This window comes from Lathamus discolor, chromosome 10 (assembly GCF_037157495.1).
Source record: "Lathamus discolor isolate bLatDis1 chromosome 10, bLatDis1.hap1, whole genome shotgun sequence".
Taxonomy (NCBI): domain Eukaryota; kingdom Metazoa; phylum Chordata; class Aves; order Psittaciformes; family Psittacidae; genus Lathamus; species Lathamus discolor.
In genome coordinates this window covers 14,523,727-14,539,573 of record NC_088893.1, presented here as the reverse complement: position 1 = coordinate 14,539,573, position 15,847 = coordinate 14,523,727, and the positions used below count along the sequence as shown (strand labels likewise).

The 15,847-nt window shown below is 44.5% G+C and overlaps 1 protein-coding gene across 4 annotated transcripts in view; it reads left to right on the top strand.

Annotated features, from left to right (window-relative positions):
- GRIA1 (glutamate ionotropic receptor AMPA type subunit 1) overlaps positions 1-15,847 on the top strand; it is a 120,606-nt gene that overhangs the window by 24,685 nt on the left and 80,074 nt on the right. Inside the window, exon 1 of one of the 4 annotated variants that reach the window (XM_065690185.1) lies at positions 128-183. The exons of the other annotated variants lie outside the window; for them this stretch is intronic. Coding sequence (XP_065546257.1) covers positions 180-183 — 4 coding nt within the window. The 5' untranslated portion in view covers positions 128-179. Of the gene's footprint in view, positions 1-127; positions 184-15,847 lie in introns of those variants that run through there. 4 annotated transcript variants of the gene reach the window in all.

The following is a 15,847-nucleotide window of genomic DNA, read 5'->3' as shown; positions in this document are numbered from 1 at the left end:
GCCTTTTCACATTCTACAGTATTGCATGGGACATGGGCAAAGGTTTTACCTGCTCTTTCGCCCTTCTGTGGGATGGAAGCTCTCTGTTCTTACACCTTGTGGGGCTGTCTTTGTGTTACAAGTTCCTTGTGGTCCTGATTTTGATTGGTGTGCAGTTTGTAGCTCCAGGATCTAATCAAATGGGTATGTAAATGGAGACAGATGCATCATGTGGCACCTGTAATGGACTGTTTCAGCCATTAGATCTGGAGAACTCATTTCACCAAGGCCGCCTCCTCTCCAGGGGGAGAATTGTTGCATTATTCATGGTCGCTATTTCCACTGTAAACTCTTGTCTCATGATTACAGACTGTTACACCTTCCCCCCTCAGCTCCCTCCCCCAAATCTCTTGCACTTGGCATTTTTCTTGCTCCTTTGCAAAGCTAAACATGGGTCTCTTTGAAGTCCTCAGGGAGAAAGTATTCTGTCAGGGCAAGAACATGGAGCGCTAACAGACTTTCAGTGTGTCTGACGAACTAGGCAGTGCTCCCCTTTCTGCTATGCATTTCATCCCTTCAGAAGTGGGGATGATTCTACTTGCATGTTACAAGTATCTACTTGCATCTCCCCTCACTGATAGCCAAAGGGAGAGGTTTGGTAGCTAGTTTGAGTATCTTGTATCACAGCAGTCTATTGCTTCAAATTTTTTGCCATGGGGGAGTAATTCAAAGAGCCTGAACCAACATCATTCTGGATGTAACGAGTAAGAACTTTATAAGTCTCCTTGGATTGGCTTAGCCTCTTGTGTGGTTTCTAAGAAGTAATTGTTTTAGAAAATAGTAGGAATGGCAAAAATATGCCCCTAATGGGAGAGTATTGTATTTTCCATGTCTTTGTTATATATACTATCCGCGTGTATTTAAATGAGTAACATCAGCATAAAGCCAGAAGATATTATGTAGAAAAATAAGTGTTTTGGGAGTATTTGAATAAAAATAAGAATCATGTGGAAGATCTGACCTTGCAGGTATTTAAGCACAAAACTGTTTTCATAACCTTGTTCAAGTCATTTTTGTACCAGGGGCTGTGGTATGTTAGGTGCAAGAGCATCTTTCCTCTTGGGCAGCATCCCAAGCCATCCTGTCAGCTTTTCCAATCTTTGTCCCTGCTTCAGTAATGAGACAAATTCAGATATTAAAATAAAGAGAAAGCAGTATTATAGGAATGAGAAGGGATCAAGAAGTAATTTTCCATCTCTATAATGATTTTTATCCTGACATTTCCAGAAACATATGGTCCCGTGTTGTGCGAGCGGTTTCTTAGGATGTGCTGTCCCTCTGCCATGCTTCCCGGAACGCACAGTCCCCCACACACATGCTCACACCGACACGCGATGACGCCCAGCGTTGCACTTCAGTCTGTCAGCAGCGGGAAGGCAGGATAAGTGCATCCTGTCCTCTCTGCATCCTTCTGAACTTCAGTCCTTTTTGTTTCAGGAACAGGATTCACACCTCCATGCGGCTTAAACTGTTTGCTTTAAAGGAGGCAGATTAAGGCCAGCAGTCATAAACTCGTGGATTTAAATACCCTTGGTTCAAGCTAGAGCTCAGGTACTCAAAAAACTGCCCCTCTGGTGTTTTGGGCAGCTCTGCAACCTGCACAGGTCTATGAGCTGCTGCAGCTGCTAGCAGGCTGGGTATTTGAAGAGGTTTCAGTGAAAACCTTCCTTTTCCATTTCCCTCACTTGCAATATGTCACAAAGGACCTCATAGCTGAAAGAATGGTGAGGGCAGAGGTTTAAAGTCTTTTATTAGTATGAGCAGGCAGAACTGCAGACTCCATGTGTCACTGGTGGCAGAGAGGGTGAAAAGCAGCAGCAGATCCTGCAACAGGAGCTCTGTTGCTAAGGAGAGCCCTGTACAAGACAGGAGCAGGAGTCTCCCGAACGTATGCAGATATACAGAGTTTCCCTGTGGATGGCTCTGTCTGCACAGACCTTCTATGCCCAGCCACTGCAGAAAAAGGGGATTGCAGCAGAAATTTAGGTAGCTTCTTGGGTCTGGGTACCTACATCATCTGAGCTTTGCATAGCTCTCCTGGATTGCATGTCAGCTTTTTTAGTCCACAGACTATGAAACATGTATGAAAATACCTAATATGAAAAGTCCTAGAAGAATCCAACCTCTTTAATATTGATTGTCCCAGGGACCCTTTTATACAGCAACAATCACCTCTATTTTTTGTCTTCTTTTTCCTGTCCAGGCTGGGTTTTTTTTTCAGGGAAAGCTGGTGGGGTAGGGGAGGCAAATCCTGGAAAAGGATCACGAAAAGCTGAAGGAATTGGAGGACAGATGATGGGGATTAAAACCCATCATCTGCATGTGTTGCCTGTAGCATCGAGGCTGGGGTGCCTCCATCAGCGTAGGGGGTGCCCTGGACCAACCTCCACTGCGGTACAGCAGATGCAGGGATGCCTGAGGGCACCGCGGTGCTGCGCTGGCAGGGGCTGCGTCTGAAACCAAAGAGTTATTTTCAGTCTGCGGTAGATGGGGCTGTAACTGCCAAGCACACAGCTCCTGACCTCCCAGCAGGTATCCCAGGAGAGAGCAGTTTGCAAACACAGCAGCTACCCGAGGCTACCATTTGCTGTGACACTGTTTCCTCGAAATCCCCCCTCCTCAGCCCCTGCTGCAGCACTTCCAGGAACAATCTCTCCATCTCCCACACGCAGAACCAGAAAGCCCATTGTGTTTGTAGAGCCCTGAAGATGGGACAGGAGCATCCAACCTCACTACACAGCTCTGATAATGAAGCTGACGAGAGTAATTAAACTAGAGCAATATGTGTTGTGATATTTAGAAAAAGGCATGCTGGGGATAATTATGCCACTCAGCTCACTCTCCGTATTCCCCCTCCCCAACATGTGCAGAGCACCACTGGCAAGGTAATAACAGCTTTGTAGTTGTAGCTGTCATCCTAAAGAGAGCCTGTGCCATGGCTTGGTCTCACTGTGCAACAGTCAGGTCTCTGCAGATGCTGAGATGAGCTGTGACATTCACTTTCGGCACCAGGGAGATCTGGAGGTGGCCATCTCCACTTACCAGCACCGGGGAAGTGATGATGGGCTTCAGAACATGATTTCATGCATGTATGTATGTATCCCTGGCTTCATCCCTGATGAAAGGGGCAGAAGCAAAGGGTCTAGAGGCAAACTGCCCAGGCGTGTGAAGAGCAGTGGTAACTCAAAGACATGTTGCATTGTGTTTATGTGGCTCTGCCACTCTAAGCCGACACACTGGAAAATGCCACAGCTGAAAACCAGCCATAGAAACAAGCTGGAATGGCTTATCAGTGTCTCTCTTGTCCCCTTGTCATCAGCTATACCATTCTACGGGCTGGTGTGATCTGTATTGCACTAGCTTTTTAATTCCAACCCCAGTCTGGTCCTTGAGGATTTTGCCTTTTCTTCCTAACTCCAAGAAGTTTTATTTTAAGATTGGAAACTTGACATTGTTCTGTCTGTCCACTGTGGTTCACAGATGGTGGGAGCTGGGTGCTGGACTTTGGGAGGTCTGCCTGATAGATATGGTTTTGGGGGTGGATTTAATGAGGCGGTAGCAAATGGAGACCTTATGAAACAGGCTGGAGAGATGTCTGCCAGTGATGCATTGGGTAGAGATAAGCTGTGTCCATGGATGTCCAGTACAACCTTGTGAGGCCCTTCCTGGACTAATTTCCATGTGTTTGTGATAAAGCAGGCAGGCTGTTTCATGCCACACCACCAGAAATCTTACTGGATTTTTGCTTGGGGAGAAAAGGGATGCAGGCAGTCCAACTGACTCTTGTAATCTCAGCATAGGGCTTGCAAGGGTGATCCCTACAGCAGCTTTGCAGCTGTATGGATTGTTAGGGTCTGCATTACCAATGCGTCTTCCAGCAAAGGAATTTCCTTCATGAGGCCATATTAGTGCTCAGTGATTACAGAAATAACCATGTTTTCTTTTCAAGATAGCAAGAAATGGCCCCTGGAGGTGCTGTGCAGCTGTATAACCTCTGCAAGCTCTCGTAGTCCTTCAGAGGCTCTTGATTTTCCTACACAGCCCCCCTAACGCACTTCTTTTTAATTATATTTACAACAATTAATAACAAACTCCAAATTACCTTGATAAACCACTGTGTTTCTTCATGTGGCTAAATTGACTTTGTTAGTCTGTGTGGATTATTCTCTTTGCAGAGCAGTAGAGAGTGTGCTTCAGTGCTGGTTATATCCCATGTTTTTAAATTCATGAAGAGTTTTTCTTACCTGCTGGGTTTCATTTCCCCAGGCCAGGTGCTGTCAAAACCTGAAATCTGATGGCCCCTAAGTCCTCTCTATGAAAACAAAAATAAATTGGAGAGAATTCACGCAGCAGGATGGATCACAACCTTTATACCTCACTGTGCATCCAGATGTGCATGTGGTTAACTCTCAACAGCCAAACAGGCTGACCTTACAACACAGGCACGGGTGAGATGCTGAAAGGCAGCAGCAGCTTGCTGCTGAGCCTGGACTCAAGTGGTAGGATGAGTTCATAGGAATAGATAAGGTTGAGGAGCCTTTTGTAACTACTACAGCTGTTCTCTCTTCTGCCTATTACTGCAGCCTGAAAGCATTCAGTTAGTAACTATCAGGGTTCCCAAACCCATAAGCTTGTTTTACAAGTTATGCATTTTTAATACTATATTGAATTTGAGGCTTCTTTTTATTAGTCTTCCTTTTTTTTAGCGCTGAAAACTCTTATTTTTAGGTTTACTTTTTTCTTCTCTGAAGTTTAAGGTCTGTACTTTACTGAAAAAGATAAAAAGATGATGTGACTCAGAATGAAATGACTCCAGGGGATGGGATTTTATAGACCTCACTCACCCTTGCAAGCCCTATGCTGAGACTATAAGAGTCTGTTGGACTGTCTGCATCCCTGATTCAGTGATAAAACCCTATGCATTTACTTTCAGTGAGAAAAGTCCCTGGGTGGCATTGCAGGGGATTTATGTAAAGCTCTCTTTGTCTCAGTTCTTACTGCTGTGAGTTTGGGCCAGCACTTACAACAGCGATAGAGGGGTTAAATCACTGAAGGCACTGGGTTTCTGTGTAAATGATTTTGTGGCCATCATGACGTCTCCTGCAGTTGATGTATCACCATTTTAGGCACAAATCCCACTTAGAAGAACTCTGATGGGTGCTGAATCATGCAAATGAATCAACAGCCTGTGAGATCCTGAACACCACAATTTGGGGACCTCCGTCTTGAAAGGAGCTGCAAAATGATCATGTTCACACAGACAGTGGCTGCAGTCTCCCATAGAATTCAGTCTGAATCTTGCTGCCAAGTCATTCTCCCTTTAATTAATATTTCATCCTGTTGATGCAACTTGTCCACTTATTTTCCCAGTTGTTTGCAGTATGGATTTCCCAAATTGTTTCCTCAGGGCACTTGCAAACCCAGGATCTCACATCTGAGGAGTTCCTCACAGCCCAATTATTCGAATTTCTTGCTGAAAAATGTATGTGCTTTTAATTAAAAAATGTTCCCTAGCAAAACCAGCCTGGGGGTAGTTTGAAAGTAAGAGGAGTGTTTTGTTAAAAAATGAAGGAAAAAAGCCCCAAACCCCAAGTCGGTTAGCAGTTACAGCGCTCTATGTCCAGGAACTATTTGAAACTTTCCCCAGTGATGGATAATGGGGAAGAGCCTGGAATTGAGCCACGTCACCTTTTAAAAATGTCAGAAGCTGATACCACAGGAGATAGTAGTCATTGGAGGAGCTTCTGTAATTGAGTTGCAACAGAGAGTACGGCATTCTCCTTCTCAGCCAGGGGCAGGCTGTGTTTGAGAAGGGATTAGTCCTTGGGCAGGCCAGCTGAGAGCCACGGTATTGCTTCTGTTTGCTCAGCATCAAGCTGGAGCATGGACCCATATTGGTTCAGATCCTGTGGTTCATTGGAAGTTAATCCTGAGCTGAAGTGGGGAACTTTGATAGTGCCCAGAGTATCTTATTTCTGGTTTCCTTCAAACTAGTGCAAGACCAGAGCTTTCTCCCAGGTTAATCTACAGCCTGAAAAATGCAAGCCTGCACATGTATGCTTTGTAAAGCCACACTAAGGAATTTCTCATACTTGGTGTTTGCAAAGGGATGAGTTATACGCCAATGCCAGTGCAAGAAAACCAGCATGAATGCAACATGGTGAACTCTGGGAGCTGCTTACACAAATTTCTGGCAGAAGGGATCTATGTGGAAGTGTTGGTGTGGAAATCTGGGGCAGCTGCAGTCTGTGCAGGGGTCTCCTTCTATGTGGTTATTCACCATGGAGTTACTGCAGGGATTTCTGTATTCAGCCAATGAATCCTCTGGGTAGCATTATTGTTTTCCAGTGTCTATGGGTGTTGAGAAAGACAAAAAGCTCACTGAATATGAACCTTAGAGGATGATCATGTGCTAACATAAAACCTTTCCCCAAGAGGAAAGTGATAGTTTTCTGTTGTACCTCTTCCCTTCCCCACAGATGTGTCCAGTCCCGAGGACCACTCAGCATTTCACTGGAAGTACCAGGGTCCCACTCCGCAGCTCACTGACTGTGCATTTAAATTAAAGAGAAAACATATGAGGAATTATTTCTTTCTGCCACAGGCTGCTTGGAAGCAGGGTTGGCATTTTGAGTATTTTTAGGAAGAAGAGTTTAGTACTTTGTGGAAGAAAAGTTCATGAGAGAGTAGTGAGGGAATAGCAGCAGTAGGAGTTCGAATGTGAGTGTATTCGAAGTGGGAGAGAGGCGCAGCATGAGCCCCATTCCTCCTTCTGTCCTCCCTGCTGAAGATCAGAGAAAACAAGAGATGAGAAATGGAAAGAAAAGCAGTGAGATGGAAAATGAGGATGGAAGGGTTAGGGGAGAGCATTGATTGGCAGGTCCCTTCTTGCTGGGTTTGCTTTTAAAGAGAAATAATAAGAGTGCAGGGCAGACCATACCCAGACAAGGGGCAAAGGAAATTCTGCCCATGGTCCCTGAGTTTCCCCACTGTACACTGAGAAAATTGCAGCTGATCACAGTTTGTAGGGAAGCCCTCGTGTTTTCTTTTCTCTGCCAGCCTCTCCCTTGAAATGTAAATAAATAGGGTTGGAGACGCACATAATGAGGCCCAGGGGTAAGGGACTAAAAAGCCAACATCATGTTTTCTTTGGCTGAATTTCTAAAAGAAAGAAAAAAATAAAAAGGCTAGATGAGGAAAAGAAATCAGACCTGTAGTTCACCACATAGGAAAGCTTGGAGCTGCTGTAGAGAAGCAGTGGTATGCAAACTAATGAATAAATAAACACGACCAGTGTTGTACGCTTCCTACCAAGACCTCCTTCCACCTCAGTTTTGAAAGCAGATTGCTGCTGACACCAGAGCAAAGCCTGCTTTGAGGCTCTGTGCTGCAAACAGTAGTGAACTCCATGGTCAGTGGCCAGGAAAGTTTCAGCAGTCTTTACAGAGCTTTTCTGAGCTTCATTTCTTTCCAGCTACCTGCTGATCCAACATCCAGCAGGACGATAGAACCACTGCAGCTAAAACAGCCACTGTGTTTTATCTACAAACTACACCTGCCCAGGAAGGAATGCATGGTAAAAAAGCTGTTTTCTAAGGAGATGTCTAAGAAAGCAGCCAGTGGGATGGTTCTTCTCCTGCTGACCCAATGTCTGAAAGCAGTACCACATTTCACACATTAGGAACCAGGTGAATGCGTCTCTTTGCAACTGCGTGTGCAGGACTGGGGTTGCAATTCTGAGGTTGTAGCTGTTGAATGGCAGCAGAATAGCTGCAGTTACCAACTGGGAGTTACAACTAACTGCTTGGGGAAAGGATCAAAGTGAAATCTTTGTACATCATGTTTCCTCACGAAGATTGCTCCCCTACACTTGGTACCACTTCTCTCTAGAGCATCGCTTTTGATGTTGCACACAGCATCATACTGATAGGTTTGTGGATGGGCTTTCTTGTTAGCCAAGTTGTCATCGAATAAGGTGTATTTTAAGGTGTATATAAAAAAGGCCATCCTCTCCCTTTAAACACCCATGTGCATTTCTGTAAGAACTGTTGCTGCTTCCAAGCCTCCTGGGCTGAGCAGTCCTGCAGTGACCATCTTGGATCCCTGTAGATGCTCTGTTCATACAAGCACAAACCAATAGATATTTGGTATCTATTAATCTGCTGCAGTGCAGTTAGGTCCATGGTACAGCACCTGTACCTGCTTCCCTCTGCCTGGGAAGCAGGCAGGGAACCACTTAGCTACTCCATCGCAGAGTCAGCTCCAGCTCTGCTCTCTTCTTCTTCTCCCCTTGATGCTCTGCTCCGAGGCATGGGAATCCTGCTGAACCGCACTCAATTAGAGATCTTTTGGGCACCGAGCAGCTGACATCAAGGCAAGTATTGTTGCAAATCCGTGTGGTAGTACAGAAGCCTCTGCTTCTTAGGAAGAAAAGAAATCAGAATCAATCCATGTTTTACAAAAGGGAAACCTGCAGAAGCTATTTACACATTTCAGGGAGGGCACATGTGAATCCCTGATGCTGCTGTAATGGGGGTGGAGGGGCTTTGTACAGTGTTTGCAAAAGAAGTACACAGTGAAGATCATGTCTTTGAACATGTTATCCACTGCTCCCAAGTGTCTGCTCCCTGTTTGTTCAGGTTGATCAACAAAATACTTGAGTGTCTACTCACTTTTACTTAACTAAGAGACAATGGGGGTATTGCTGCTGCCTGCACCAGCCCTTGCAATGGGAGCCCAACGTCATTCTGGGAGCAAGCCAGTAGATACGACCCAGTGTGTGGGTGAATTATGGGTGCCTCAAATGCACAGAGCATTTTGGGGTGCCTGGGGCTGTCTTGTGCTGCCCTGCATGCATGGCCATGCTGTCACCCGCAGGTACTGCAAGGGAAGAACTGGCAGATTTTGTTGCACACCCTGTTTGTGACCTGTCAGTCCTTACTCATGCTTCATGTTAAGCATGTATTTTGCTGCATTGCTGGACAGAGTTAATCTTGTGTCTGTACGTGTGCAAGCAGAGGGCTGAATGGCAAGGATTTGCTGTGGAGCACTTGGGTAATTGCCCTGCCTTAGTTTTGTGGGGTTTTTAGCTTTGTTTGCAAAGACTTGACAATAAAAAAAAAGAAAATCCAGACAGAGGCAGTTACTCAGGAGAGACTTTTGCAGTCAGGTGTGAGCGTGGCACCACAAACTCCCTTTATATCTCCTCCAGTGCACCGTGGTCCAGCCACACTGCGCGAGCAAAAGACTGCCTCTGCTGCTGTGTGTATTTAGTTCCACACTGAAAACAGGTAGAGAGTCTTCAGAGCAATGAAATGTGTCTTTACCCTTTGCACAGGAGTAAAGGACTTAGCTGAAGTTTGGGAATTATTTTCACCATCAAACCCACATGGTCTGAATACGGCTGCAAGAAAAAGGTGGTTACACCCCTCAATATATTGGTTTATTCTACCTATTTAGAGATCAAGGTTATTAAGCGCGGGCTTGCAAGATGCTGTTGGGGTAATAATTACTCATGAGTAGTAAGATGCACACTGAATTCAGAGCTGAAGAGAACAGATGTGACTTTTCGTATAACCTTCTGTATCTTTTAATAGAGCATTATAAATGAGGTTATTAATTATATCAACAAGCAGAGGAACACCAGGTATTTTCCCTGGTGTTTCACGGCTTGCAGAGCTAGAACAAATCCTCTGTGCCAACAGTCTCTGGTGGATTTGAACATGAGCTCGGAAGCCAGGAACACCTGGTTCTTTCATCAACTTTGATGCAGACTCATTATGTGACATCCAAACAGTCCCTTGAAGTTTGTTTTGGGAAGGTACTGAGCAATCACTGCTGCTCAGCAGATCTAAAACCAGCCCAGTCTGGCCTTCCATAGAATACAGCCAAAAGCTCCTTTGAGGTCACCGTCTGAAAGGCATGTTATGAATGCGAAGTTTATCATGTGTCTACTGTGTAATGTCATGTGGACTCCTAACATTGTAAACACTGCAGATATTCCAAAGACACAAAATCTTATCTGTACTAAACACATTCTGAAGCTCCTCACTGGATTACTCTAATCCTCTGATGTCCCTCTGCACATTTTGGTTAGCTTTGGCCCTTGAAGGTATTTGTAGACTGCTGCCACACTCCTCTACTGAATATCTGCCAGATCCATCAGTCCCAGGCCCTTCTGTTACCACCACAGCAGATGCACTTAAAGTTATGAAGCCCAGAGTAAGCAAAACTAAAGTGTTTAATCTATTATTAATCAGTCAGTTGCAGAAATGATAGGGCTCTGGGGGACCTCAAAGGCATCAATATTTATTGCCTCGTTAGCAAATGCCACTTTTTTTTTAAAGGCACAACAGGATTCTGAAGGATGTTTGTGTTTTGAGTCATTCCATAAAACGGCAATGTCATGGTTTGGGACAGGAGGATTCAGGACAAGATATTTAATATTTATCACTAAGTACTGAGATTTCCGCTGTACTTCTGCCCTTCTTGGTCTTGCATTCAAGCTTTCACCTTCTTTAGAAGCAATGACTCAAGCTGAGATCAGAGCTCAAACCACTTCAAGCTATCAAGTAGGGGATTTTTAAAAATTAAAAGATAAAATCTCCCTAATTTCATTTGTCAAGATAAATTATATAAATTCCACAAAAGAGAAGCAATGAAATACAATTTCTATTTGAAAAGAGCTCCACCCATTACAGGCAATATTTTTCTGGATTAAGTGAGACTAAATTGAGATTGGATATTAGGAAAAACCTCTTCACTGAAAAGGTTGTCAAGCATTGGAACAGGCTGCCCGGGGAAGGACATCCGTGGAGGTATTTAAAAGACGTGGCACTGGAGACATGGTTTAATGGCGGACTTGGCAGTGCTGAGTTAACGGTTGGACTGGATGATCTTAAAGGTCTTTTCCAATCTAAATGGTTGTATGATTCTATAAACATCCTGCGATGCTTGTGCTTTGTAGTGTTTTGCTGCTCTTGCTTGAGTTTATTACTTGTTTTTTGCACTCACCCTAGTTATACTGATTTTAATATGATTGTTATCCCTGGTATACAAACTGCTTAGCTTGATTAGTTTTTACCTTTGTATGCTTATGAGTTGCTTGGGTTGCTTGGGGTCTTTTTTTTCCTACACACTGTGTTTGCATTTGTTTTGATGGGTTTTTAGTGACTTCTCTTACTATTTCTATGAAACATTTTTATTTTAATGGGTATTTTTTTATATCCCCTTTAGTCCTCTTTGCAGTTTCAGAATTTTTGCCGAAAGTCTCTTCCCTGGAGTGGCAAAATGATCTCTCTCATCTGTAGATCACTTCAATGGCACCATCACTGAGTTAACCTGTCAGTTGAACATCACTGTTTTATGCAAGAGATGTTGAGGAAGGGAGCGTTGGAGCCGAAAGACTAAAATCAAAGGGGGAATAAGAGGATAAAGTAAATAAATCAGAGAACAGCACTATGAAAAAACAAGTAGTCCATGTAAAAAGAGAAAAAAAGAGGGAGAGAAAGGACATTTCAAAGGATAGAAACAGACCAAAGTATAGTCAATTCAGAGTTGCTTTCAGGTCACTGATCTCATCACTTATCCCTTCTCACACTTGTATTTCCCTTGCTGTCTCTTGATCTGGTTACTGATTTTCTCTCTTTCATACCCAGCACAGGCCTTTCTAAATAGGAAAATGAAATATACTGCACATTAATCCACCTTCTAAGAAGTGCACAAACAGAAAACCCACCAACCTGGGACTGAGTCCAGCAGCACAAATCCATTAGGGACCAATGGAGGATGTCTCCCTATGCAATTTGACAGTAGAAAATCTTGTGGCATCTCCAAATTGCTTTACAGGATCTGGCAACTTTTCAACAGCTCTCTACAGCAGGCATTCTCTTTCTTTAATCTCTGTGTCCCAGGAGCCTGAAACGTTGCTCTGCTCATACATGTGAGACCTATAATCACTGTGGCTGGAGACTGGTTCATTGTGCTCTTTGTGTGCTAGGAAATGAGATGTGAAATCCCTGCGCCCCTGCTCTCAGCAGGGCTCGAGGATGTGTTCATGGGTACCTCCTCCACCATATGAATGGGGCGTTGTCCTTCTGAGGGTTGAGAAACCCTTCTGGAAATGTGTGTTGGAGTGATGGGTCATCATGAGGCGCCGCTGAGCCAGACTCCAGAGCTGGACCTGCTCTTTCCAAACCCAGGTTGAGCTCACTGGTTGAATGGTTCATAATCTCAGAGCTCTGAACCTGTACCTGCAGTGGAAAAAGAAAGGCTGAGACATGTTTTTTTCCTGGGCTGAGTCCTGTGAGTTGTGTGGTATTTGACCACTGTTCTGACTGATAGATTGGATGGAAATAATTAAGATATACATAGAGCCAGGCCCGTATAAGGAGCTGAAAAGGTCTGTGTCGCTGTGCAAGAGCTTGACTGGCAATACCATGTGCTCTATGCTTTGGAAACATCATTTGTGGAATTAATGAAGTAGGGTTTTAACTTCTTTAGTTTAAATATACTCAGAACTTTTCTTGGTTTTTCTCCATCCTTTAATTTGATTTGGCTTTTTCATTTTGTCCTGGGTTTTGTGCTCACTGCACTGCATTGTGGCTGGTGCCAATGCACCATTTCTCACTGAACACTGTTTTTTTTTTCCCATTGCTGCACCCAGACCATTGCAGATAATCACAAAGTTTTGTCTAGAGGTTGTTGAAAGCTCATGGAAAAATTTTCTCCTTCCAGTAGGTCTTTCTGTAAAAGATCTTTTCCCCCTCAGGGAAATTGTAGCTTCAATAAATGTTTACTATCATTTTGCCATTGCGAATCTGAAATAAAAGGTAAACGTGGAGATTTTCTATGTATGCTCACACTTTTTGCCAGTTTGCCTCTTACCTCCCACCTACCAGTTGGAAAACAGGGAAAAAAAAAAAAAAGCATGTGATGCCACTTTCCACCTATTTTCATATTTCTGTTTTCCTGTCTTCTCTCCACAGAGAGAAAAGTACTCAAAATTTACAACCAATGAAATAAAACGATTTTTTATCAGTTTCCCTGACCAAAAGGAAACTCAGCACAAAGCTGAATATTCTTGTTTCATTTTGATATTTTCATCAGGAAAATGAATGCACAACTAACGCGTTTTTTGGTGTGACTTCTTAAGAGGAGAAATTAAGTTGGTAGCTCTATTTGTCAGGTTTTCTTTCCTTTTGTGTTCTCTTCTGAGTTTCATAGTGATAAAAAAGAAGAGACTGATCTGCAATTTCAAGGAATTAGGTGAATTTTCTAAGTGGACAATTTCCAGAATCTGAATGGGAGTGTGGGGGAAGCATCTTTTCACCCTCTCTCCTTTGTCCCTTTGCTCTGTGGGCTTCTACACTGAAATTGCTTCTTGCAGCTCTGCCACTTGCTTTGTGCTTTTACAATCTCCTCCTTCCCCTGCAGCCCTCTCTCCCCAGTAAGCACTTGGATGCCCTCACCCCACACTGTAATAAATGGCACCCACACGTTAATAAATGTCATTGCCTGTTTACCAAGACCTCAAGTGCTTTTTAAGTCATTGACTCTAATATAAGCAGAATTTAGTCCCATGGGGCAGAGATCCATGTCTGATAATATGACGTAAATAGAAACTTTGAAATGTCTTGCTTTTCTCTAGCCTTTTCAAAAGAGATTGTTTCATCTTTATGCAAATGGTAGGGGCTTTTATATCTTCTTCTCACACACTGCTCAGCCAACATCCACTCCATCTGCTTTACCCAGGTATAGGGGAGGAAAGCATCAGGCACACTCACTCCTGGGAGGATAATGGCTCATGCAGCAGCACTTGCAGTCCACTAAATATTCATTTTCCTGTGGGTTTTTGTATCTGTATTACAGATATGTAATTCCTATCAGACGTGTCAGGTGTTCAGTGTCTCTGGAGACAGCTGAACAGTGGAGGCGGGAGGCTTCAGGAATGTAAATGTGTGCTGAGGAAATGTGAGAGTAGTTTCTCCATGCCATAGCGATGGAAATAGATCCCAGGGTGCTGCGACTGCATTTTCCGCAGGGAGCTCTCTGTTCCCTCTCTTGCAGTGGCAGGAATGTTACAGGCAAAAAGGAAAGGGCCAGGGTAGTTTTGTTGGATATCTGTTAGGAAGACAAGGAAGAGAGCTGCAGAGGTGATGGGTGGGTGTAAGGTCACTGTGTAAAACCCACCTCTCCAAGGCACAAAGGGAAGGATTCTGTTTTCTTCCACCACTGCTGCATATGGGGAGACAAAGCCAAGGGACAAAGTGCTTTTGTGCTGTTGACCTCTTATGATAGAAAGAGTATGCTGGTGTGCGAGGGTGAGTGATGCTCAGAGCCTGAACTCTGCAGTGAGCCTGGGAAGAGATCTCAGGGTCACCAGCACCGAGATGTGCTCTCAGACAAAAATGATGCTCTAGATGAAATCAGCTCTGATTGTGTTCCAGTGCTCCCTTTGGAAAGTGATACCCGAGCTGCTCTCCTCCCATGGTTACAAATCATTCCATGGTTCACAGCCTGCATTTATTCATGACTAGTTTATTCTCAGTTGTTCTCATGCCAATGTTATCCCTTAACATCAATAGCTCTTCTCTAGTGTTTACGCCTCTGATGTTTTTATAGACAGCAGCCCATCTCCTCTCAGCCTTTGCTTCCCTGCACTAAACATGCCAGGTCTTTTAAATCTCTCTTCATGAGACAAGCTCTATATTTTTCAGGACAGTTACCAAATATCCAAGGTTTTACCCCTAAATACTTCATTGGTTTATCTTGCTTAGGAAAGGTGCTGTTTTTACAACACTATTGGCAGGATCACATTCATGTGCCAGACTTGGTAGAAAACATGTGCTTTGGGAAGGGGGATAATGGTGTGTGTAACACTGGAAAGTTCCTGTGCATGTGAAGCACGCTGCGGGATGCGGTGTGTGGCTGTGCACGCATGTGGAGGGATGCCGTCAGCAGGATCGTGTGTGTGAGACTCTGTAAAGGATTACTCAGTGTGCGAGGGGGCGTTGTAAGAAGGATTCTGGGGTACGTGACACTGAGAGGGATTAGTCTCTGTGTAAAAAAGTGTGTGTGTGTAGACGAGAGAGAAGCTAAGCAGGTGGCTGTGTGTGGCACAAGGAGAGAGATTAACCCGAGTGTCTGTAAGAGGGGTGATAAGGAGGGCTGTGTGCGGGAATGCTGCTGTAAAAAGCTTGGATTTAGCTAATGGAAGGATTAGTGTGTGTGCACATGCATCTGGGTGGGACGTGGCAAGGACGATTTGGGAGGAGTGTGTGGTAGACTGGATTCAGACATGCTGGAAGGGGTCCCTCCATGAGGATGTGTGCCCATACCCACAGCACTCCAGAGCTGTTCACAGCTGTGCACACATGCAGGATGCAATATGGTGATGCACTGGAGGGATCCTGAACCTGCAGGGATAGGGTCACATTAAAAGCCAGCCCTGCCCTGTGTGTGAAGGATTACAGGGAACAGATGAGCTTCATGTGGAAGTGCTCATGCGCAGGTGACAAAGCAGGGATGAAGCTGTAGTAGAATAAGAGGCATGGCTGTACCTGTCAGAGCAGGGGAAAGGCAAGCGCACTTGTGGCAGCAGGGAAGAGAGGGCTGATGGCTCGGATGCATTGTAGCGCAAGGAGAAACATCACCCTGCAAGCAGGCAGGACAGAGGGCATGTGCTATGCTGAGCAGAGTTTGTCTGGGTGCAGGGTAAATGCTGTTTAAGTGTGTTTTTCTCAGGGGGCTCTAGGAATGGCTAAGCATCCTGCCTGTGGCTGAGCATGAATGCTGGCAGTGTTTCCAT